Here is a 26,519-nt window from a genome sequence, read left to right as displayed (position 1 = left end):
GGTGTGGCCTGCACTACGCCCCTGGCATGATTGGATTATATAGAGGGCTAAATGGTGACAAGTTCATCCTTGATATGATTAGTTGTGATGTGATGCATTTCATGTTATCATATGTTTTAAATGCTTTACTATTCTGCTCACTGGGCTCTAGTAGCTCACCCCTCTCCCAAATTTTCCCCAGGTTTGCAGGTACGGGTTAGACAGAGAAGTCAAGAGGAGTAAGGAAGTCTTATGTATGTAATAGTTAGAATGTGGACATGACAAATTGTGTAATGATGCATAGATATGTAATGTAACGATATTGAGGTTAGAAGTGTGCTTAACCATAGTGTATTGTAATCCCTTTTGATACATGATCTTAATGTTTATTGATGTCCATGTTTAGCCAACTCAACACTTGTTATGTCACCCCATTGGGGGCATTGATGAGATCCCACAGAGGGGTCAAGTTTATGATTATGTATAAGTTCAGTGCATGCACAGGTTGAGTTTGGTGTATGATAGAATGTATGAAAGAAAAGTTTTAAATTTTTATGTATGATTGTTGATCATGTATGGGATTAAACAGGTTTACAGGTTGCATGTCAGGCTTGCTACGGGTCCCGGCGGCCTTAAGCCGATCTGGATCATAGTGCCCGTAACGGTCCGATTTTCGGGTCGTTACAATAATACTTTTGATTAGAATCATTAGTTGATTTATCAACCGTTTGATTCTCGCATTTGACATTTCAATTTCTTGCAATTGGTATTTTACAAGAAATGGTCAATATACAGTTCATTCGGATTATAAGTTTCTAATGAACAAAATGATGATGCAAGATATAGTATACCAGGCCTCTTCTTCAGTTTCTCTTGTTCCAGGGGTGTGAAATAATATATGGTTCCTTCATGTTATGTCCAAATTTAAAATTTTTCTTTAACGCTATCTCTATATTGCTTTGCTTATTTTGAACAATTTTGCAACTCAAAGAATTGTAGCTTACTATTGACTATTTGTTTGTCTCAACCAAAAACTTTAGGATACATATTCTCTTTGGTGTCCTTGTGTTAAAGTGGTTGGTTTGGTTTATTCGTCCTTTGAGTATATATCATGTATGGAGGGTTTTCCTAGTTTTTTGATATAATGGGAAGTTTTGATGGTTCACACTTAGATTTAGATAATTCATTACTTGTAATCTTAGTTACATATGCATAATTTGACAATTGACCCTGATCCTACAGTTACATGACAAATATCTGCCGACTTATGAGTGTTTTTGCCGATTCCTCTACTTTTATACTAGCTTCATCTAGTGGCTTACATAACTTTAGTTGGAGTCCACCTTTGTTTGGGTTATTAGGTTTATGTGTGATATTGACGGGATTAATTTTTCTTAGCCGCTATTGCTGTCATTACTGTTGACAGTGAAAAGTTAGTAGGTCATGGCATTATTTGTAAGATTTGTTGGTCTACGTCTACAATAAAACTCGATCTATCTTTATAGGTATTAAATAGGTTTTTGATATAGACATTCACTTAAGTATACAAAAAACTCTTTATTATTATATAATGTACTGAGTATGTAGATATTCTCTTTAATTTACAATTAATATGACAGTAACAACTATATTATTTTTTAGTTTCCAGAGTACGTATTGTCGTATTTAAGCATATTACTCTTCTAACCAATTGCTTAATTAATATAGTGCTAAACTTTTTCTAAAAAATTTTAGAAGTCATGACCTATTAACCTGTGATCTTATTCATATTTGCGTTATCTGTAGTACTTTTTCTGGGTTATCGACTATTTAAATTATAGCAATTTTTGTAATAATATTTCTTTGCTGTATTTAAAAGATTTATAGTGTATTTTTTTATGTAAAAAAAATTTTAGAAAATAATTTAAATATTTTTTAAAAATAATTTATTTAGTAGTTGTATTTAGAAAATATTTTTTTATTTTTAATAAAGTAATTTAAATTTTAATTTAAAAAATAAAATATTGAAATTTAATAAAATATTGTTTAATAAATTATTGATAAAAAATATTTTCCACCGTTGGAAAATATTGAAATTTTCCGTGCATGTTCTTTCAATTTCGTACCCTTTTTCTGAGGAGCCAAAGGGATTCTCCACTCCTTTCTCTTCTCAAATATCCAAGCAATAATCATTCTCAAGTCTTCAAAATAAATCAATGGCAACAACGACGCAGAGCAGCAATTCAATGTCTGACACTGAGTGCTCATACGACAAACACAAGCGCGAGGACGATTTCGAGGAATCAAATTTGGGGTTAGCAAAGAAGCAGAGAACTGCAGAAAATGCAATGGAGGAGCAAGCGACAAGGAGGGATTCGGATGTGGATAAGGTGAGTGAAGAAGAAACTAACAAAAATGTTTGTTTGAAAGAAGCGAAACAGAGTATGGAGGGGAAGAAGGGATTCCATATCGAAGCTGACGCTGCCGAAGATAAAGGTTCTAGGCATTCCATGGAGGATGCTTGGGTATTGCTCCCGGACGCGAGTTTTGATTCTCCTGGCACTTTGAGGTTATTTTCTTATTTTCTTCCCCAATTAAGGAAGCGAACGAAAAACCTAATTTGTGGTTGCTGTTCTGCTAATTTTGAAATAGGTGTGCTCATTTTGCAATTTATGATGGGCATGGAGGGCGGTTGGCTGCTGAATATGCTAAGAAGCATTTACATAGAAATGTCCTTTCAGCTGGCTTACCACGTGAGTTGGTGTGTTTGCTTGGTCTAATTTCTTGTGTGCTTTTATCTGTCTGCTTTTGTTGCAAGAGGTGTTAACTCATGGATATCGCATGACAATGCAATTTGTTTGTAGCTTAACAGGACATCTGAGCTAAATGTTACGGATACATAATTACATACATAAGTTATTGTCAGTCTGGGCATAATCTTCACACGTGTTTTCAAATGGACTCCTTGTACATATGGCATCCTGTTGTATTAGTGCTCTAACCTGTAAGGTATGGTTGGTTGCTAATTGACATGCAGAAGCTGAATGATTTTATTACTTTGATACTTTTGCCTTTGTGGAAAAGGTATTAGCTATTGGTGATAGTGACTCTGTGTTTATTTACCTGCTGATGCAGTCAGACAATGATTTCTCCATCGTATAACATGAAAGATGCCTTTCTAAATGGTTCCTTAGACGTAGAAATTGGTTATGAACTAACCAAGTCATTTTATGGCTATGAACTAACCAAATCATTTTATGTCTGTGAACTAACTAAATCATTTTATGGCTTGAAATATGCTGGGAGAAATTGGTTTGATGCATCCCTGTTGAATGTTACAACTTATTGATCATGCAGAGCAATTTCCATTGAAATGATTCACATGAAATATTTGGGTGCTTTTAAATATTTCTTAGGGATTCAGGAAGCTCCTGTACATAAGGAATTCAACGTGGAGAATTTACTTTCTACTGTTTTCCCTATGGTCTTATTCATACTTGTATTATTTGTGGTACTGCAAATGGAGCAAACTCAAAAGCTTCTAGATTCTACCGATGACTTATTAATTATTATGGACCATCTACATAATGCTACTTCATGGAACTTGGAAGATTCATTTACTTGCTAGGCCAAATGTTCCTTATACTATTAATAACGTATAAAGCATAGACATCCTTCTGATCAAGACACGTGTCCACAATCCAACCGGCTTTTAACCGAGCGGTCCCATAATGATATGGACAGGGCAAGCTAGGCATGACCCAAATGAAATGGGGTTGAGTGCTGACCTCCTAAAGACCTGGCCTTCTCCTCGGCACGTCTCCGAGGCCATAAATGCATGTGCGATGAACAAGACAAATGTGGTGCGCGAAATAGACAAGATATGGACTAGCCAGCTTTGCATTTATTAATCAACTGCTCACCATTAATGAGCCGCTTGACAAGCTTGTAAAAGGCATTCCTGTCTAGTCCGATGGGACGTGTTACAGAGGTGGTCAGAACGACGAGGGGTATATTATAGCCTGACATACTCGAAAGGGGGACAATTTTCACTCTGGAACCACACAAAAACCACCATTTTGCATTCCTGAAAAACCTTAACCTCACCAAACTCAACTCAGGCTCTATCACTCACATTTAGCACCCTTATTTATTTCTCTTTGAGCCAATCTCAGTTCCTTGACTTCTTCACTAAATCAAACTATCATTCCAGGTGTCAAAATCCGGCTACCCCTGAATCTCATATTCATCAATTATCAAATGCTTTATTTCAGTTTATCAGTCTTGCAAAACTCATTTAGGTGCACTGGATTCTTTTTTATAATTGGAAAGTTAGGTTCGTATTCTTTTTTTCTCCTTTTGTCCCTTTGAGTAGCTTATTATGACTCAGCTTACACTAGTTCTTCTCACGGATTTAGAGAGCAGTTCCCGTGAGTCCATTTCAGGCTGCTGTGGCCAAAGTCAAATGGTGGGTCAGGATGCCACTGTACTTTTCCTCCCCAGCCAGCCACCTCTTTTCTTCTTTTTCAGTAATTTCTTGAAATGAATGTACTGGTGAAATGTAACGGCCATTTACAGTTATGCAAGACTTTCACCTGTGATTCTTAAATATCTATCATGAATTGGCCTGTAATTTAATGGTTGGCTGAAAAAACTGATGTGCAAAAGCTGTTATTTAAAGCTTGGTTGTTCTATTACACCTAAATTTGAGTTTCCATTATTACAATTTGTATGTTTTTCTCGAGTCAATATTCTGGGCATCATTAGTTTAGAGGTGAATCTTACTACTAATGATTAAACAATTTTCAATATTGAATCAGTGAGTCATGTCTCAATATAGGATCTATGAATGCTGAGATTCAACAAATTGTTCCCTCATTGTACTGAGTGAATTATTTGTTGGGTCGAGTTGTATAAGGTGGATGAATTGATTGTGAATAAAGGTTCAATGACAGTAAAATTGGACAATGAGTGGATTGATTGGTTCATGGTAAGTTTGGTCAGGAAGATGGAGCGTGTGAATCAATGATGATAGTTTTGAAATTTGGATTGTTTTGGGTTTGATTGATGCGTGATGGGTTTTTGTGTTATAAATTGAAGTATTACAATATCAGGATAGAACCTAACTGATTTGGTTTTGTATTGTTTGTGCCTTATTTAGCATAACTTTTCTAGCCTTTAAGCCGAAGTTCCTCTTGTAATTATAAAATGGTGTGAATAATTAAGCATTAAGAAGGCTTTGTCTCCCTTACTTTTTCTTCATAAGTTTCTACTTCAATACCTTGAAGCTTTCTTGTTTATTCGTTTATTTATTAATTTTGCATGTTCTTTTTATTTTATTTTTGTTTAGTGATGTACCTTGAAAATGCAAGCAAATAAGCAAGCAACACTTTGTTAAAGGTAAGTAAGAAGAAATCTGGCCAACAAAATGGCAAGTCTTAAACAGCAAGAAAACAAATAAATCAACTTGATTTAAGCTGAAGTACACGTCCCACATAATTCCAACAGGTTTGGCCACACTAAATTGAATAATGGTGGTCATTCGATGATAGGAATATGGATTATTCTAGAGTATATCGTAACAGAAAGGATAAGGTTTATTGGAGAGGATTGGAGGTGGAAGCCTGTGATAAGACAACTGGCAAAGACGACAAAAAAGTAGTATAAGGAGAAGAAGAGGAGAATGAAAAGGGGATTTGAAAAGGTATCTTTTATTTCTCTATTTAGAGGGGCAAGGTTCTTCTCTGCAAGAGAAGGGCTCTTAGGAGTCACTTTTTTTGCTGGATTCTTTTATTGTTCTGATTTCTAGTTGTGTGAGAGTGTTGCAGTAACAAACTTGTAGTTTCTTCCATTGCCGATCAATACAAGTTTTCATCACAGTTTCATGTTAACTTTATTGCTCTTCTCATTTTTCAAGCTAACATTGCTCTTCTCATTTTTCAAGCTAACTTTGTTCCTAACTCTATCAATTGGTCCGATCTGCCACTACTAGCTACTCCAAATCCACAATGGAAAATAGAATAGAGAAGATAGAGAAGAGATTAGAGAAGATAGAAAGGAACATGACAAACTTCCAAGAAAATCTAAACACCTACCATTATGAGCTAGAACAAAAATTTAATAGAATCAAGGATCCCTTACTTACTGAACTGTTATTGAAGGAAGCAACAGCTGGAAATGAAGAAGCTCTTCATCTATATCTTCATCCACAGTAGCCCAGTAGTGACTTTGTGACTGCTCACGCGTGTGATGGAGTTCTGTTTTGAAGGGACGAATAGTCCATTGCAGGCAGCATCAAATTTCCTAAATTCCATGGAGAAGATCCAAAAGAGTGGATTGTTCATGTAGAGCAATACTTTGAAAAATTTTGCACTCATGACAACAAGAAGATCTACAAGGTTCCTTCTAGCATGGAGGGGCCTTCTCTTGACTGGTTTTGTGGGCTTCGACAATAGGATCCACATCCTTCTTGGGAACGATTAAAAAATGAGTTGTTACAAAATTTTGGTGAAGCTAACAATAGCAGATCCACTAAAGATTTTGTCGTTGATGAATTAATAGGTTCGAGAATAGAGATTGAGGAAGGTTCTGACTCCAATGCAACAAAGGAGTTAAATCTCTTTGAAGATGACTGCTGGAGTTGTTTGGCTAATGGATTGCGGGAGGACCCTGAGATGTGTTGTGCAAAAAATTTCACTGTAATGACTGACCGACATTTTTTGGATACAACGCAGTTGAGATCCCATTGTTTCTCTTTGTTTGGGAATTTGCTGAGAAAGATGGAGGATGGTGGTGGACTTGGGCTGGGAATTGATTTGCTTGCAATAAGGCCTGTTATTTCCTATGAAAATAACTTCTTAGCCAGCCCATTTTTATCCGGTCCACAAAATTTTAATAGGCCTTCTCCTAAGCCCTCAGATCCGGTCCACTATATGCATTTTCTTCCATCAGTAGCAGGGCAGATTCCAGACTCTGTAGAAGCTTCCTAGGATTGTTGTTTTGTTCTTCATGATAGGAGGATTGGGCTGTCATCTATGCGTGAAGTTATTTTGTCTCCATTGTCACAAGTTTGTCTTGCAAACAGGTGCATGGTGAATTAAGAAGGTCAGGATTTTTTTGGTTTGACATGCATAAAAGATTCAACGATTTGGGGACAATTTATTTCAACTATTCGAAGTGAGCACATTGAGTTATTTTTCCATTATTTGCGTTTTGGATTGTGGTGGACTCCTTTATTGTATTCTCACTTCTCAATGGGTCTAAGATTTGGCTTGTGTAATGTTATTCTTAATTTGGGTCCTTATACTGCCTTAGAAAATTGGGTTTTTTTTTCCCATCTGAAAATACTGGAATCATAAATATTCACTTCAATCAACCATCAGCGTTCACTTCCACATCTCATAAGTGTTTCAGTGAATTTTTTTCATATTTTCATCATTGGTGAAGGGAAAGGAGACCTGAAGTTTATAAAAACGCTGCAACCAAAGAGGTGCAACAATGAAGAATCTCCATCTCAAGTTAGCAGCCAGATTTGGTGGGCTTCATCATTCGTTGCATTTTTGTCTAGCGACGGTTTACATTTAATTGACTTTCCATCGAGATCAACACAGAGGATTGCTAGTAAGTTCTATGAGGAAAAATTATTTGATGGGTCTGTGGCTATTTTTCCCTTCAAACTGGTTGAATTGGTGATGTCAACAAATGAAAATGCAGTTTTCTTTACTACTCTTGAATGAGAAAAGTTGTTTCTCCATTCTATGGTAAATGATCGGAATTTTGCAAAGGAGTTGTATAAATAATACAGAGGGATTCAACCAATGTGATTTGTCAAAATTCATTGGTAATGATATAGTGGGGATAGTTTCAAGGCTCATTATTGTTACTCCTATCAATTTTTTTGAGCATTTGAACCAAGTGCTTCAGTGGGCTTTAGGTTGTGTGAAAATTCTTCTCCACCGACATTATACAATTTGTTATTGTTATGGTGGTAGTCTGCAAGTGAGGATTGCATATGTTAGTGTCACCACTTATCCAGTCACAATTATTTCCCTTTCATCATGCTACATCACATCCAGTATTCCCTCATTTTTCATTATGTCGATGGTTCAATCTGCTATTATAGCAATGTGGATGGGAGAGCTCATTAGATAAATGAATTTCATTCATTCAGCCTTGAGGACAAGGCTAATTTTTTTTGGTGATAGTAATGATAGGAATATGTAGTATTCTAGAGTATGTCGTGACAGAAAGGATAAGGTTTATTGGAGAGAATTGGGGGTGGAAACATGTGACAAGATTATTGGCAAAGAGGACAAAAAAGTAGTATAAAGAGAAGAAGAGGAGAATGAAAAGGGGATCTGAAAAGGTATCTGTTATTTCTCTGTTTTGAAGGGCAGGGTTCTTCTCTTTATGGGAAGCTTTTCCTGGGGTCTTAGGAGTCATTTTATTTGCTTGGTTCTTTTATTGTTCTGATTTCTAGTTGTGTGTGAGTTTGCCAATTAATACAAGTTTTCATCACAATTTAATTTTCACTTTATTGCTTTTCTCATTTTTCAAGCTAACTCTGTTCTTAACTCTATCATACCATTTAAAAATGAAGGTGAGAAATAGAAAGGAAAAGAAAGATAGATAGGTAATTAACTCTCTTTTGATATTAAGCATCCCCAGGGGGCTGCACCCTTATAGTAGGATGATAAGGCAATATTTGCCACACTTGATAGAAATGATAAGAATAGGATAAATTGCAATATGAAATATTATTGATGGGCAGCCGAAAATTGTGAAACAAAGAGCTATTTTATGGGTTTACATAGAGTCCTACTTGTACTTAATAGTTGTCATTGGCAAACACACTTAAATCCTAGTTGTACATAACTAAGTAAATAATAGATAAAATAAAACTCTTTTGGCTGCCATAAGGATGCATACGCAACATAGGGTTTTAGGACTTTGCAAAGTAACCCTAACTCACTTCCTCTTATCCACATGCCTCTTGAAACAAAATTCTACCTATTTTCATGCTCACACAAAGAATTCCTTGCACACTTGGAAGTTTCTTCACAACTCAGCAAAATGACCATTTTACCCCTTGACTTGATGATATGTCATGCTTTGGACAACTTGGGGATGTTTCTTCACCTTCACCATGATGTACATCATCTAGCCTTTTGATGTGCACTGGGAATGCCCCTTTTCTTTTTGTTCTTTTAAAAACTTATAGCATTTTAAAGTTTCAAGATGAAATCACATTTCTATGACTAATCTCTAAGAGCATCAAACTTATTCTGTATGGAATTACTTTCAGAAGAGCAGTGGATTTTGGCCTTGAAAACTCTATTAATTTTGTGTTTGTATCAGGGGCGATTCTTGTCTAGACCAGTTCTACATTTTAACATGGATCCAAAGTGTAAATACATGGGGTATGATGATTTTTATGTGGACCCTGAAGTAATTTTATGTCTTGGGTCCATATAAACCAAGTTTAGGCAAGTTTTTTTCCTTGTGTCTATTGCCATGTCATCAGTAATAAATTCCTCCTATATTTAGAGTTTATAAACAGTGGCCTCTCTACAAATTTTATTTGCTTTTGCTCTCAATGTTTTTATCAATTTTGGTTCTAGTGCTTCTCTGAGATTTGCACCATGTAATTATGCTCTAGTCTATTAACATCTCCTAGCTTATTAGTTAAATGCACAATGATTCTTCAAGAAAAATTGTTTCTAGTACCTATGTGTTTCTAATTGTTTTGTTTTTCAATTAATACATTGATCTTTTATTTCTGTATTTCTTTTGTTTTTCCACCAATTATATGGTATTGGTACTCTTTAACATTTTATATTTACTTATTTTTCAGTGAGCACCTTATGTTGTAGTTCCCTTACTGAATGCAGTAAAATCAACTTTTCTTCTTTTGTATCATAATACCTTATTTAATTTTTTGTGTTGCAGTTGGATGTGAAAGCTGCGAAAAAGGCCATACTAGATGGTATTAATTTATTGCACATCTCTCTTGCTGGTTATTTTTTGCATTATCATATTTTCTAGGCATATATTTAACACTCAGTGTTTTAGGTTTTCGAAAAACAGATGAATCTCTCCTACATGAAAGTGCTTCAGGTAAATGTTAGAATCAAGTCTCCAATATCTGGATGCTTTATGCTACTCTGTTTGCATTTGTTGTCTACAGTTCAATGTTTAACAACTTGGAAACTTTGGATTAGGTACCAACACAATGTATTAGAAGGTTGAACATAATACATAGGACCATTCAAATTTGTACTAAACGTATTAGAGTCTGCATCGGGAACCTTTGCTTGTAAATCTAGTCTGTTGTACTAGTCTTAAATTAATCAAATTTGGCATATTTCAACAGCTTTTGACTAGATTCTATTTTTAATTAATCAACTCTTTGTTTTTGGTTTTATGCTCTTGCAACATCTAGTCTTGTCTGATTTTTCTTTGTAGAACTCTCCTCCTTTCCTTTTCCTTCTCTTCCAATTAAAAATTTGAGGAGGCAGCAGAAATTTGTTAGGAAATTTCAAGTTTCACCTAAGAACTCACTCCATGTTCTTATTAGGGGGATGGCAGGATGGTGCTACAGCTGTATGTGTCTGGGTATTGGGGCAAACAGTAAGTGTGATGATACTCTTTGAAGATTTTTATTTATTTTATTTAAAGAATAACAAGAGAACATTATGAAATATAATGATAGAAGTTTCTATGCAATGACCAAGTATTTGTCAAAACAGCAAATAGAAATATCTTTGCTATTATGTTAATTGACTTGATAATTCTCTGTCTCTGCAAATAAAATAAAGTTATATTTTGATGCTTTTGTAAAAAGTTGATGATAATTTTGATGCTCTTGAAGTTGGTTAACTTTTCTTTGTTGAGTTTGAGGACTGTTTATTGAATGCGTTAAAATTTCATTTTTAAGGACTGCAAGCTCCATAGTATTATCTACAGTTAGTTTATAATTAAGATTAAGAATATTTTGTGGAAGGAAGAGATGGTTTGGTAAAGCAATGAGGTCATGGGTGCAAATAAGCAGTGGAGAAGGAATTAGCTATGGCTGCAATTAGAAAACAAAAGCAATCTCAAAATTTTAATTTAATGTTTTTGTATCATGTCTACTCATTACAAATGGAAGTGTTGTTTACGGCTATTGGAGGAGCCTGTAAAATTAAGGTAAAACCTGAGGGCGTGAATGACTATCCTTTTCTAACAAAAATTTAAAAGCATCAAAGGATGCAACCTACCAGTTTCGGGGGTATGAACACTAGAAAGAAAAATGTAAGTCGGTTGTTGGAAAATTAAAACTTTCTTGGAAAACATTTCTGGATCTTTTAGCGTTTTGGACACTTGCAAAAATTGGTCAAAGCTAAGGGCCGGTTCACTTGTAGAAAACTAGAGTAGTTTTTTTGTAAAAGTTCTCTAAGAAAATAAAAAAAAAAGTTTCAGATTCATGTCTGCTAGTTTTTCAAATGGAGAGTTGGAAACTAACTTTTCAGCTTTTTAAAATTTAGCTAAGATATGAAAAATAAGTTCAGGTTATTTTTCACTGTTTTCCTTTATAATAAAAATTATGTTTTCTAACTATTTTAAATGGAAAACAATGATTCTTTATAACAAAAAATTATATTACAATTTCTCATAATTAAAATTAAATAATTATTTAAAAAATATTTATGTATAATTTGAAAAATTATTTATAATATTATGAAACAAATGAATAATACAAGGTAAAAGCTTCTAAAAGTAAAATAATTAAGTTTCTAAATATATTTTTAATGATTTATTTTTTAATTAAAAAGTTATGATTTTTTTTATTATTTTGAATTAGAAAATGATTTTTTTTTTTTTTTTTTTTTTTTTATTATTGACAGGGAATGATGCATTTTGATGTTTTTTCTTGTTTTCAATAGAAATGAAAACTAGAGTTTTCTTAGAAATTGGAAAATGGAAAAACAGAAAATTGTTTTCCATAAGTGAATACACCCCAAGTAATCTTCATGGAAAATGATTTTGGAAAACATTTTAAAAGAGGATATCAATTTTTAAAGTTTTGAAACTTATTAAAAGGAAAGGATCTTATAATTAAAAAAAGCTGGCAGAGTATTTCTCTTTAGTGGAATTTATATGCTCAATTTGCATTAGGGATGTTAGGGTCTTTTTGTCTTGGATCATTGATTAAATTGATATTGCAGGTTTTTATCGCTAACATTGGGGATGCTAAAGCAGTTTTAGCTCGGTCATCTGAAGCTGGTGGATCACTAAATCATTCAGATGGTGAAAGACTGTTGAAAGCCATTGTTTTGACTAGGGAACATAAAGCTATATATCCACAGGAACGTGCACGCATACAGAAGGTACTGACTGAAAAAATTTCAGTTCAAAATTATGTTCCACCACCTTCTCTCCATCTCTTCTTGAAATGCTTTTTTAAACATTAGGTAAAATTATTGATTTATTAAGTTGAAAAATTAATGGAGTAATGATATAAGATGTTAAGTTACAATCTTCATTAGTTGGAGCAAAAGTTCATAGAAAAGGAGCAATTATTCAATTCGTTGAGCTTCTTGTGATCTGCCACATTGTCCTATTTTAGCAAAGATGAATGGTTGTTGATGATTCTTGAGTTTGAATTTAGTTCTATTTCTTTAGCCAAATCTATGCATGAATCCGCTGGGCTTTTTTGCATTGAAATCTGTGGCTTTATTTTGGTTGAGTTTTCCTGATGTATATGCTTCTAAATCGTTGCTTTTTTTTTTTGTTTCTAGTGTTTTGCTGAATTCTACATTTATTTATTTATTTTTTCATGTTTCTAGTGTTTTGGTTGAGTTTGAATTCTACATCAAGATTTGTTGAGCAAGCGCCAACACGTGTTTTTAGATTAACAATGGCTGAAATTGAATTAGAAAAGAATAGAATTATGAAACAATAAAAAACTAAAACCAAATGGCTTAAGTTGCAAAAGGAAAGTTGCTCAAAACCCTTTGGTATTTTGTCATTCACAACATATAGCTTTTCAGTATGGTTGAGTCACCATGGACTAGACCATTGCTCTGAAAAGCTGGTGAAGTTAGGTTTAATGTATCATCACCTTTGGCACATTAGATTTCTAAAGTGTGTTTGAAAAATGAATGCAAAGAAATAAAAAAAATATTGATTCATTTGAGGACATGTGAAACTAGAGGAGAGTTACCATGATGGATGGAGTGGACCAACTAGAATGAGACTAATTAATTTTTTGGTATACTCACCTCAGGATATATTGTTTCTCAAATCCATAGATCCAAGTAATATTGAAAGAAAATATTATTACTTCAAAATCATAAAAAAGGTAGTCGATGAAATTGGCACGAGGGAGGTTGTCCAAGTAGTGACTGGTAACGAAGTTGTTATCAAATGTGGTGGCGAGAAGTTGATGAAAAAATTTCTAAATTTGTATTGAATGGCCTATAATGCATTTCACATTAATTTAATTTTAGAAAATTTTGGAAAGAAGAGAGGTATAAAAGCCATCATTAAACAAGGAAAAATTATCATCCAATTTATCTACAATAATAATTGAGTGATAAATTATATGAACAAATTCATTGATAGAAGAGATATAATTCGTTTCGAAATTAATAGGTTTCAACAAATTTTATTGCATTGTAGAGTTTTATCCAATATGGGATTGAGAAACATGTTTGAGTTGGAGCAATGGATAACAACTAAATATGACCAACTTACTAATGAATCTGCTTCTAAAGCTAAGAAAATTATTTTTGGCTTGGATAAAGGAGGAAGAAACTTTTGTCAGGAAATCGAATAAATTATAAAAATTCAAGAGTCATTGCTTAAAATTTTGAGATTAGTGGATGGTGACAAGAAACCTATGGGCTTTATCTAAGACTGAAATTGGCTATGAAGCAAAATTTCAGAAATTATATAGATTACTGGAAAATTATTGATTCCCGTTGGAATTTTCAATCATATTATGATTTGCATGTAGATACTAAGCACTATGGTTTCAAATCGCGGTTGCGGGTAATGGAAAAAGGATGTATCAGTCATAAACCTGCCAATTTTTTATGGTTGAAGCCATAAAAAAAACCTATCCAAAATAAATATAAATTGCGTATAGGGCGAATAAAATCGAATTTACAGGGAATTGACACTAAAAACTTCCGGTCATAAACTAGAAAAATAAATAATAAAAGTAAAAAAAGGGGGTTTGATGAAGGGAGAAGATAAAATAGAAATCAAGACGATTAAAGGAAGCAATAATCAAAGGGAAATCAAATCAATGCAAATAAATTCTAGTCCAAATTTAGGATCCATTTCGGTTGTGAAAATTGATCATAGAAATAAAAATACCTTTATGCATTCCAATAAATTAGTTCTAGTTATGGAAGACGCTAGGAGAAAATTAATTAGAAAACGTTCGCTAATTAATTCTAGTCAACAAACAACCCAAAGAATATCTATTCGATTTAATTTATCAACCGCCTTAAAATTTAGAGATACCTAATTCTAACCAACAAAGCAAACCGCGTAGTGAGTTCAAACTAGATCATGCAATTCCTTAATTCTTGTTGAATACCTCAAACAGTTACGAAGCTCAAGCAATTACGGACTTCAAGTATTCAAACTAACAATATATTACTTTGAAAATATGAGCAATGAGCCCTATTGATCAAATAGCAAAACAATAATAATATTAAGAACTGAAATTGTTTAAATATTGGAAGAATAAAAGATAAACAATGATGTTTAGATCTCACAATTCATGAAGAAACTAAAACTTCAACTTAACGTCAACTAGAAATAAAGAGTTTGGCCACTCATGGCTTAAAGAAAATACAAAAGAAAAGAAAAGAGAATGGCTGAAGAAAAAGTTGAGTCGACTCTCAGCTGGAAGAGAGAGAAGATTGGAAGAGAGAGAAGATGATATGCGACTGTCCACAAAAACCAGATTAAATAGGTGCTGAACCTTAGCAAAATCCTTCCTAATCCCTCCGAAAATAAGAGATCTTGATTGCTTCGATTGGAGGATCCTCTTTTAATTTATTTCCATTCGGGAGAAGATTCCTTGATTCAAGGAGGATATTATGCCGCGCTGAAGGAGTGAGAATCGCGTGATGTCCTGCGGCTTTGAATGAGGAAACTTGATCTTTTTATTTCAAATTTGAATTGGTTTCCCACTCACTATCAGGTCTCAGCGTAGACTGTTGATTTGCCCAGTGGTTTGGGTAAACCATTGCTCCAATCTTTCAATTGGAATGTAATCAACTCAGCTAGAGATTATGGGCAAGTCTTGGTTCTATGAAGCAAGATTAGTGGGCAGGTTTGCCCAAATTGTTGGTCAAGTCAATTTCAACACTTTTTCACCCTTTTCATCAAATTCATCTCTCTTTTGCTTGTGTGAAAGATCACTAAGAAACATAAAATTAAGCAGAAAAGTACTCGATTCAATGTTGAGAACAGTATGATATATGTGCTGAAATTGTGTTCTATCAAATACCTCCACACCTAGCCTTTTGTTTGTCAGCATATGATAAAAGAGACAATCAAATCTTTTTCTATTTGATCCTGTTTTCTACTTAGTTCACCACTCTAGACTCCTAAATTGAAGTATTACAGTGTAACTAGCATGCACCGAGGTGATCCCTTCCCTCTTTTGTTTCTTTTTACCAACTGTGGCTCAAAGGTGCTTTCCTCAAGAGAGAGAGAGTTAATGTTTTCATTCAAGCATAAATATCTTTGGGTTTGACTATGCAACATTTGACACAACCTGCCTTTACCAATACTTTCAATTTGAAGAACTTGTTTTTGCTTAAAATGTCATCAACCTTTTTACGCGAACGTGAATATTTGTGATATCCACTCCTGGTTACTCAGTTGGTCACATGGTTCAAGTGGTTATTAGCTCTGCTCATTGTCTTTGACCAGCGGTGCAAGTTTTAATTTATGCTCCACACTTCTCTTTTCTTTTTTCGCTTTCTTCTCTAATTCTTCTTTTTTTTTTTTTTTTTTTCGTTTGACTGTCATGGTACAGCCAAGTCTGTGCAGCAATCACTACATATGCCATTCCTAACACACACAATTATCAGATTTGCTCATCTCACTAATGATTAACAACCACCATTTAAATCACGGTGCGCAAAAAATCAAATAGGAAGCGACTCCCAATAATGAATGCATAATCACCGTAAGTGATTCAATAAAGGTTTCAAGGGTGAGCAAACAAATGGGGTCAAGAGAGAGACTTTGATGACTTTATTATCATGCTTGGTGTATGTGTAAAAAAGAATCAGTGTAGAATATGTGAAAAGAAAAAGAAAAAAAAATGATATGTGATGATATGTGAGAAAGACTGTACAGTGTGCCAGAACTAGTACCAATACCCCTACACCTATGTCAGACATTATCCTCAATGGAAAAAGATATAAGGGGAGAGAGTAACTTCCCAGGGCGTGTGGATTTGGGCAAATCGATGGGTGGAGCCTCAGAGTTGCTAGCCATAGTTAGGCAGGAAGTGGGCAACTAAGAGTTGCAGTATGCTCTCCATTTGTTGGATGTGAGTGTCAATTCTGTCTAAGCGAGCATCAATAGAGGAATTGGAAGGAGCTGCAGATTGTGCTTCTTTGGTTGCTGTTGATGAGGGTGTTGCTGCTGGAGGTACCTCTGTTGGTGCTGGAGATGCTGGTTGACCTTGACGAAACACACGCTCATTGCGTGGTACAATTGGTCTTGCAGGGGTCAAAGAGTAAACACCACAACCCTTGCGAAGCAATCCCATGTCATCTAAGACACATAAATCCATGAGGGTTGGTTCACTGGTATGGTGGAGGTCAATATGCTCCGGATAAAAAAGGTGCAAATTAACAGATAACGAGGTAATAACTGAGCTAATAATAAGGGTGCGGCTATAGGATAGGACACTAGAGACCTGGGTAACAAGCCATAACCCAAAGTTGAGCTTGTGCCCAGACACCATGCACCACAAGAAAAAGAGTTCTGTTCTGGTCAAAATATTCGAGGCATCCTTTCGACCAGAGAAGGCATATGCCAAGAAAGTGTGTAGGAATTTAAGGCAGGGGTTGCGCAGAAACAAATTCTTGGACTTGTTGGCACAATATGTATCAAGGGGATTATCAGAGGTCAGCATAAACAAATGTAGTATCAAACTCTGGGGGAAACAAAGAAGAAAGTGCAATAGAATTCGAGAACAAGCTCAATGAAAATAGGCATGAGCATGTGAAAAAATGTAATTCAACCAATGCCACCGATTAGAGCAGCAATCTCTTCTCGAATACCCAGTGCATGCAATGTGTCAAGGTAAAAATGCTTACCCGTATGGGAGTGAGGAGATAGCGTTGTACCTGGTGTGCTCAGTTTGCTTGTTAATATCCAGGGTACGCGAAGAATTGCAAGGAGGTGGTGATTTGGGCAAACCTCTATCAGAATTGGGGACATGGCGGTTACCAAAAGATGTAGTTGGACTGCTGGTGGAGGGGTTTGCACAACGCCTAGTGTTAAGGCATTGTGGTGAAGATGTTGGAGCAAGACGCTTCCGTCCGCGAGGGGATGAAAGTGGAGGTGAAGGTAATGGTGTCTCCTGGTGCGTTTCTGTGCCATTGGTTTGAAGGTCAGAAGGTGGTGCCTTAGGCGGTGCATGTGGATGGCGCTGATAAGTGTTGGTGATGGGGAGTTGCGGCGGTGTGGTGTGCAACAGTGGAACGACCGGTGATTGGGTGTCAGCGGCAATGTCTTCGATTGGAGGAGGGTTGACGATGGGCTCATCGTTGCTCTTAGTGTATTCTCGCATCGGTTTCAAGGGGCCAAGGCGGAGCTAAAGGATCGCCATCTTCCATCGAACCATCTAGCGGTCAGAGGTATATCTTGAGAGAGAACTAGTGCAAAGGGTAAAAAGGTAAAAGTGAATCAGATAAAAAGAAAACATAATAAAATTGAATAATAAAAGAGTGAGGCGAGAGGTTTGCCCGGGATCCTGAAGAGTAACCACACAACTATCAGATAGTGAGATGTGAGCTGTGATTTGGGTAAATCGATGGGCAAATCTCCTCCACTGGGTTGTTTCCAGAAAGCGCCCTAGTTTAAAGTCATGGGCTGGACAGTCTTGATTTGATCAAACCGAAAAGAGGGAACCATCCAGGCGGATGTCCTCAATAACTTGAATCGCAAACTTTTCATAAAATGGTTTCAAGCGATACCGTTGAATTTAAAAACTTTCCTTGTGTCCGAATTTTGAATTTTCACATGGGGAACAATGTTTCAACAGCAAAAGATCCTATCCAACGGGATCTCAGTTTTCTTGGAAATAGTTTTAAACGTGAATCAAAAAGTAAAACTTTATTGCCAACATTAAACTATTTCCGGGAGATAAGGCTGTCATGTAAAGCCTTTGTTTTGGCTTTGTAAATATTGGAATTCTCATATGCATCATGCCTTAATTCTTCCAATTCTTGAAGTTGTAATCCTCTATGTAAACCTGTTTCGTCAATGCTGAGATTGTAGCTTTTAACAGCCCAGTAAGCCTTGTGTTCTAGCTCAACAGGGAGGTGATATGCTTTTCCATAAATCAGACGGCATGGAGACATTCCTATAGGCATTTTGTATGTAGTCCGATAGGCCTATAGAACGTCATCTAGGCGCAAACTCTAGTCTTTCCTGTGAGGGCCGACTGTTTTATCCAGAATGGCCTTGATCTCCCTGTTTAAAACTTCAGCTTGCCCGTTTTTTTGCGGGTGGTAGGTAGTGGATGTACACATACTTGGTTTAAACCTGTTTATTAAAATTACTCGAATTAGGGATATACACATACTTGGTTTAATACATGGTGTTAATTGACAAAATCACTTTCTAGTCTCTAAATAGCATTTTTAAGGTCCGCCATGATTTTATTGTCATTCCCAATATCACGTGGACCATACCGACATTAAAGATTTAAAAAATAGCCTATAAATTATAAAGTTATGATTAAAATTTATAAGTTATAGAAATTAGTAAAGTATTAGGCCTTAACTTTATGTGCTTTCCAACTACATGCAAATCATGGTGTAATTTGAAAATTGCAAAAAACATCAATAATTTTTTAATAGTCTATGTAGCTTATGGAATTTTGCTGAATGAGCAATTTTGCTCGTTTCATTGCTTCGTAAATAAATCTCATTTGTTGGTTTTTTATCACTGTCCACTGTTATCAACACTTTAAGCAATGACTCTTAAATCTTCATGATTTGCTTGGCTTTCTCCAAAAAATTTCTTCTCTTTCTACCCAAGATAAAACAATTTTCTTAGATTTATTAGCATGTCCACTGATAGCTTGGCCATATTTACTTGCTACTCATTGCTTCGATTCAAACATATTTCTTAACTTTATCCTACATCGGAGAAGACTTTCCAATGCAATAAAATTAATTGCAAACTGGTAATCTTAGGGCGAATTATATCCTCACCATTAGTGAATTTCTTTATGTAATTTACAATCAAATTATGATTGTAAATAAGTTGAGTGATAACTTTCTCTTATTTTAAATTTCTAATTTAGTTATCTAATATTCTAACTTTTAATTATTGTTATTTATGTATTTACTGAAAAATATTCAACAAATATCTCAAATTTGGTTGAAAAGTAATAAAAACTAACCTTTTACATGATATCTTTTGGAACCACTTCATGATTTAAAGCTCTTTAACACAAAAATCTGCACTTATTTGATTATAGCACTTGAAGAGTAGTGAAGTTTTGGGAGAAATTTGAGAAAAAAAGATAAAAACAAGTTTGAAGAGTCGGTGAAACTTGAGAGAAATCTGAATTTTTTTCGAGTTTTTGCCTTTGTAAAAATGCAATCTGCTGTGAGAAGCACTCCAATGATTCAACTTTCACGAGAACAAGGTTGCTCTGGAGACAAAATTCTGAAGTTTGACGGTTCATGAACAAAAGTCAAAGTAATAGCCATTAAGTCACGGCTTGCAATGGTAGTGACCGTTGCATAACCGCCGTAACCATTTCTTCTTCACCATTATTTATCGGCCTTAACAGCCACAACCCCTTTTGAAACTGGTAAATAATGGCCGTTATGTAGCATTATTTAAAACCATGCCTCAACCGTCCACCAAGACTCTTGTAGGCATGATCCTCCATCTTTAGATATGCTTATACCCATTACTACTTTCTCAATGCAGCTTGCCATTGCTCTTCATGTGATATCAACATTATCATCTCATACATCTTCTATCAGTAGCTTAGCTTCTCCTAAAATGCTATTTGGTTTGTGCTTTTTAGGTTCCAACATTCTAGGTTGCATAAATCAATTTTCCCTCTACACTTCGCTCTTCATCTTCATCTAAAACAACTAGTACATGCTGAGTAGTTATAGTGTCACAAGGGATAATTATGCAATTCTATATAGAGCCCTGTCCCTTCTTCTAATGCGGAAGAAGATTATTTGGCTATGATTACTCGATTCTTGAAGGTAATCAAGTGTGCTTCCCTTGATTAGTTGCCAAAACCAAATCAAATGGGCTTCCCTTCCTCATACCTCTTTTATATTAAACCTTCTATGTACCCATGAAAAACCATTGTTGCTGCTACTCACATGTCTATCCAAATCTACCCAACAAAAATCTTTTAATCATTGGAATCACTTGAACCACTGCATTCATATCTTTCCATAACACGAGCTACTACTCACATGTCTGTAGAAATCTCCCCTAACAAAAATCCAGTCATTGGAATCACTTGAACCAAAGCATCCATATCTTTCCAAAACATGGTTTTAGCTTCTTTATGCAAACCTACTTGGGGTGAACACATTGATGATGATAATAGTCTTTTCCAACAGTAATTTCAAGGAGTTCCCATCACATTGATGATTATAATATCATTAAAGCCTCCCCTGTTCCCACCTCTGTTATTCTGTCTGCACTGTCATTACGACTGATAAAGGCACTAGTGGTGTGTGAAGGAACTGGAGAGGAAGATTTTGTACCCACCTCTGTTATTCTGTCTGCACTGTCATTACGACTGATAAAGGCACTAGTGGTGTGTGAAGGAACTGGAGAGGAAGATTTTGTACCCTACACCCTAGTAAAAGCATCATATAATGATGATATTTCAGAGTCAGAAAGAATGAGATTTAGCTGTCTCAAGCTTTGGAGGGAGACCTGCAAGGAAGCTCATAACAACCATTTGCTCTCGTTGAGCTTGTTGAGTATTCACATTTATGCTAAAAGGCATCAAAACATTAAGTTTCTCATAAACTCTTCTAAAATCTATAAAATATGAGATCATAGTTCTATCTTGTTTCTCAGCCCGATAAAACGCCTTACACACCTCATAAATGTGATAAATATTCCCTTTGCATGAGTATAAAAACTCCAAATAATTCATTAATTTTTTAACAAATTCAGTGATTAATGAGACTGATTACCTCACTATGAATGGAATTTCGGATATGCAAATATAATCGAGCATCATCTCTCATCCAATTTTTCCTAGTGTCATTAGTTGAAGAATCTTCGTAAATAAATACGGATAGTTTTACTCTAATTCAGAAAATTAAATCCATTTAATTTGTGTTTTGTGATTTTAGTCATCATAGAAATTACTTCAGCTACATTGTTTTTAATGTCAGCCATGGAAACAGCCCATCCAAATTAATAGCAATAGAAGGCACGGGAAAAAATAAAAAAAGATGTGAACAGTACTAGGAGTGAACAGTACCCAAAATGCAATTCAATCCAAAAATACCTCCACAAAACACCCAAATGGCAAACTGACCAAAGAACTGAAGAGAAGACCTCGGGGTGACATCAGCGATGGTGACCAGAGCACAGGTGGACAAGCGATGCGCCTCCACGCGCCAGCGAGTGGGACGGCGTCAAAAACAATTTACAGCGCGTGAGGGTCACTTGCCGGTTGGACAGTTTTCATCTCTTCAGGGTAGCATCGCCGGCTCTCCGGCATCCTTCCCGGTGGGCAGTGAGAGACAAACGTCACCCTATAGGGGTGACCTAAAAGAACAGGACAAATGGAGCCCTAAGTCTCTAAATAGAATAGAGGAAAAAATTCAAATCTTTTGTTTACAAGGCTATGATAAGAAAAGTAATATTTTTTGTGTTTATTACAATAGAGATTACAACATATTTATATGTAAAAAACCTATCTAGAAAGAAAAGAGAATCCTTTTATCAAACCTGTGATCATGCAATCCTTAAGATTAAGCAACTAGCAAATCTATTCATATTTACTTACTATAACAACTTTTTATCTATCTTTGATAATTTTCATACTGCAAAAGCATTATAAGTTTTTAGGGTAATTTATGGGGAAGTCCCTGAACTTTGAGAAAACTCACAGAATAGTCTCTCGTTAAACTTTATGTAACAACCAAGTCCAAAATTTAGATTAACATAATTAAATGATGTTTATGTTAAATATAGAGTGAAATTGTCATCACTTTATTGGAAAATGACAAGTTTGCCCTTTAATTAAAAAAGACTCTAGAATTTGACATAAACCAAAGATTGGAAATAGTGAAGTTTCTCCTCTTTCGGGGCGAACGCATGCTGTGGAGATGGATTCACTTCATGCGAGGTTGGCAGATGCACTAGAGCATACGTGAGGTTGACCCACCTCACCTAGAGCAGACATGAGGTTGAGCAGACCATTTGCAGAGCACTAGTTGAGTAGAGGTGAGGTTCATCTACTGAAACCTTTTATTGAGCAGACAAGTTGAGCAAAATGAATTCGAAATGCCCATATCGGTTTGGGTGCATGGCATATTGAAAGGAAGAGATTAGACACCAATTATTAATGCCATCAAGATTGGTTATCGCCAATTTGACTGTGTTGCTGATTCCCATAATGAAGCAGAAGTAGGGGAACACTTGTTGAAGCTTTTCATATTGGGTTTGTCAAAAGGGAGGGCCTTTTGATTACCATCGAGCTGTGGAGTTCAGACCATGGACATGTTATTGAGGCCTGCAAAGCTAGTCTTAAAAAAGCTTCAGCTTGATTATTTGGATCCCTACCTTGTTCACCTTCCCATTGCCAGAAAGCATATTGGAGTTGGTACAACTAGCAAAGCATTGGACGAGGATGGGTTGCTGGATATAGACACAACTGTATCCTTGGAAACTACCAGGCATGCTATGTGTCAGGGTCATAGAGTTTCAGGGACCAAAACTGTAATTTTTCAATATTGAAATTCCCAGGAACCAATATTGGGATAAATTAGTAGAAATTAATAATAAGAAAAGGGCCGTGTCAGTTTCTTGTAATTCCTTTTTATTTATTTATTAAGGGGGTATCACCTCAGACATATTGATGTCTCCTCCCACCATAGTTCTACTTGTTCTTAAGGCTCTTTAGGGGGGGGGGAGTGACTAGTTGGCCACCAGCGAGGGCTGGGCCCGACCGGCCACCGTAGTCTTGTTGAGTCCCTGGAGTGTGCCCTCTCTCCTTACAGGCGTTCCCCCTGTCTGCACGGTGGGAGAGGAGGATCGTTGCCATGATTGTGTAATGACTATTTTGCCCCTGGAATAAAATAAGCAGCCCATTCACTAAATCTCTATGCTTGGTTGCTTGTTGATGTGCATGTATTGCTACAGTTATCATGTTTTCACATGATAACTGTGGCTTTTCCCATTTTTATGGGAATCGGGCAGGAAGTCCTAACCATTACGTTCCTTTGTTAGAGAGCTTGGCTGACTTGGCTTGAAAAGAGTTCAAACCAAGTGCCGTACAGTTCCAGACCAGTGTCAAAATCTGAAACCGTGACACTATAGAAGATTTAGTTTCCATGGGTTCATCATCTATAATATGTAGTAAAGAATTAATTTAGGATTAAATTTGCTTAGCGTATATAAACAAGGAGTTTAGAGAAAAATACCCTTTTCCACAGTTGCAAAAATTCATTTTGAATGATGATTATAATAATAATAATTAATTATAAAGTGGAATTTTGATAATTAAAAAATATTGAACCTCTAGTCAATAGTCAAGAAACATCAATCTATCTCTTTTGTTAACAGAAGGACTATTCTGTTAGATGGAAATTAAACTCTAGGTGGATTAACTTGTTACCAAAAGTTTAATGGACTACTATGTGGGGTTTGTCAAATCTTATAGACTTTCTTGTAAATTACCCAAACTTTTAATATCTTTTAAATTGCCATTGATGGATTTCTCATTTTTTATTTATTTGCACTATTAAATAACACATTCTTTTTAAATTGGAAAATTTATGGGTTATTACTAAACAAAACCAACAGGTTTAGGAGGCTTGGAGATGGGTTTTTGCCTATTAATATATATACTGATGTGTTGTGTGTGTGAATCTGCTTACCATATCCTCCTTGATCTTTTGATGACATTCCTTTCCCATTCCAGGCTGGTGGAAGCATAACTTCAAATGGACGATTACAGGGTCGCCTTGAAGTTTCCAGGGCCTTTGGAGATCGCCAATTCAAGAAGGTTCAAAGTACTTTCTCATAATTGACACTGCAGTTTTTTATTTGCAAAAAAGTTGAGGTTTCTGTTCTGAGAGGGTGCCGAAGTTCTATTGTGTTGCATCCTTTGTGTACATTTTGCATCTGAGACTGTGCCAGAAGTTTTCAATGTGTTCGTCATTTGTGTACCATTTTGCATGTTATTGTTATGCAGGAGGAAAGGGTACTCTAAAATTGTGGGTTTTTTTTTTTGGGGTGGGGGGGGGGGGGTGTGTGTGCTGATAAGGATTTAATTTTATAACTTTGTTGTTTTCCCCTGAAATGTGGAAAAAAAAAAAAAACAGAGGAACTGAAACTGTCTTGAGGAAATTTCTGCAGAGATGCATATTCTGAAACTTGAATATATGTTGAAGTTTGGATTAATGTTCTCGCATTACAGCTCAATAATGCATTAGGTAAACTATTGACAAGTAAATCGGTGGTTGATTTAGTCAAACTGAAGATTAGAACAGGAGAGAGATAAATGAATCTTGTTGGACGTCAAATCTAATATGACGGTGCAGGTTGCGCCATGAATTTGATAAAGTAACTTCTTTAACATAATGTATTTCTTGTGTCTGGTCTATATGTTTTATTTCATGTCCATCCCACTCACTACATACATTTCATTTTAGCGTGCTTTTCAGCTTGTGAACCTGAATTTTTGTTGGTCAGAAAATGATATTAAGCAACTGATAATTTATTATATGTTGCTATCTAAATTCTAAAATAAGAAAATGAATTGCAGGTTGGCGTTGTTGCAACTCCAGATATCCATTCTTTTGACCTTACAGGCAGAGAACACTTCATCATTCTTGGTTGTGACGGCTTGTGGGGGGTAAGTATTACAAATAATAATATAATATAATATAATATAATATAATATGATATAAAGTTTGTCTGTCATTTGATCTTCTTTGACTTATTTTGAAAACATGATAACAGTTTTTGTTCGCTATTCTTTCAGGTATTTGGGCCAAGTGATGCTGTTGAATTTGTTCAGAGATTATTGAAGGTAAAATTGCATTTCATTTAGAATTTAAACACTATTTTACTTCTATGGGACTTGAATTAGCCCATGCAAACATCGTCTTCACTTGAATTTATTTCTTTCTCATTGAAATTGTTCTCAATAATGGCATGCCAGGTTTCAAAGTTAGAACATCACACCACAGTTTGTCTCTTGATCATTTCTCTTAGCATTAAGATGAGTGAATTTTATGTTTGGGTCTCCTTTGTAGCATAATTTGTCAAAAAAATAGTTACGCCTTTTCCAAGCTACGGAGGCAAATTGTTTCATATCGACTCTCCATCTTAAAGGAAAAATTGAGGATGAAAAATGTTTCGCTGAACTTATGCTGCTGTTACCATTTGTTTTCCACTCACATTTTACTTGCACCCTTTATCTTGAATGATTAATTACAAGGGGTACATATGTTTCGCAGGAGGGCTTAGCTGTTACTTCTGTGAGTCGCCGTCTCATAAGGGAAGCTGTAATTGAAAGACGTTGCAAAGACAATTGCACTGCTATAGTGATTGTTTTCAGGCGCGAGTAACTCCGAAGTCACCTGTTTCGCCCCATCACTTGACAAGAGGTTCTCAAATCTTTTGTTTGGCTGTAGAAACTCCCCACATGGTTATGGCATATGACTGTTTTTGATTGAATGTTATTATGCATGCCTAGTTAATTGAGCATCACTGCTTGGTGTATTTCCGTGTAGAACTTGGTGTAAAATTACAAGTTAATGGGGAAACGAATCTAAAATAAAAAGATAAAGCGCTATGTTGATTAAAAGTTAGGGCTGCAATAAATCTTTTTCAATTAATTCCTGATTAGGCTAGTCTTAAAAATTATATATATATATATATTTGTTATGTTGTTTTAACTTTTTAGATTAATAGATGTTGTAGTCTACTAATCATCACCTATATTATAATTAATGTTATTATTTAATATTTTATTATAGTCTATCGTTTAAGTTAATTATTAAAATTAATACATTTGTAATTTATACAATTAATTAACAAAAGCTAATTATTTTTATCATAATAGT

General features: G+C 35.3%; 1 protein-coding gene across 2 annotated transcripts; it reads left to right on the top strand.

Annotated features, from left to right (window-relative positions):
• The first annotated feature begins 2,036 nt into the window (after positions 1-2,036).
• On the top strand, positions 2,037-26,135 carry LOC110613976 (probable protein phosphatase 2C 8). 2 transcript variants are annotated; one of them, XR_002487692.2, is made up of 10 exons: positions 2,037-2,527; positions 2,611-2,719; positions 9,907-9,943; positions 10,030-10,074; positions 10,535-10,587; positions 12,165-12,326; positions 24,368-24,458; positions 25,214-25,303; positions 25,433-25,480; positions 25,911-26,135. XR_002487692.2 is itself a non-coding variant. In XM_021755419.2 (10 exons), the coding sequence occupies exons 1-10, from the start codon at positions 2,175-2,177 to the stop codon at positions 26,019-26,021; spliced, it is 1,092 nt and encodes a 363-aa protein (XP_021611111.1). In that variant the 5' UTR covers positions 2,038-2,174; the 3' UTR covers positions 26,022-26,135. The 2 variants fall into 2 exon arrangements, 1 of the variants encoding a protein (XP_021611111.1); XM_021755419.2 differs by having other exon boundaries at positions 2,038-2,527; positions 24,368-24,451.
• The last annotated feature ends 384 nt before the right edge of the window (positions 26,136-26,519 follow it).

Source organism: Manihot esculenta, chromosome 4, assembly GCF_001659605.2.
Source record: "Manihot esculenta cultivar AM560-2 chromosome 4, M.esculenta_v8, whole genome shotgun sequence".
In the NCBI taxonomy this organism is placed as follows: Eukaryota; Viridiplantae; Streptophyta; class Magnoliopsida; order Malpighiales; family Euphorbiaceae; genus Manihot; species Manihot esculenta.
This window is presented reverse-complemented; position numbering and strand designations above follow the sequence as displayed.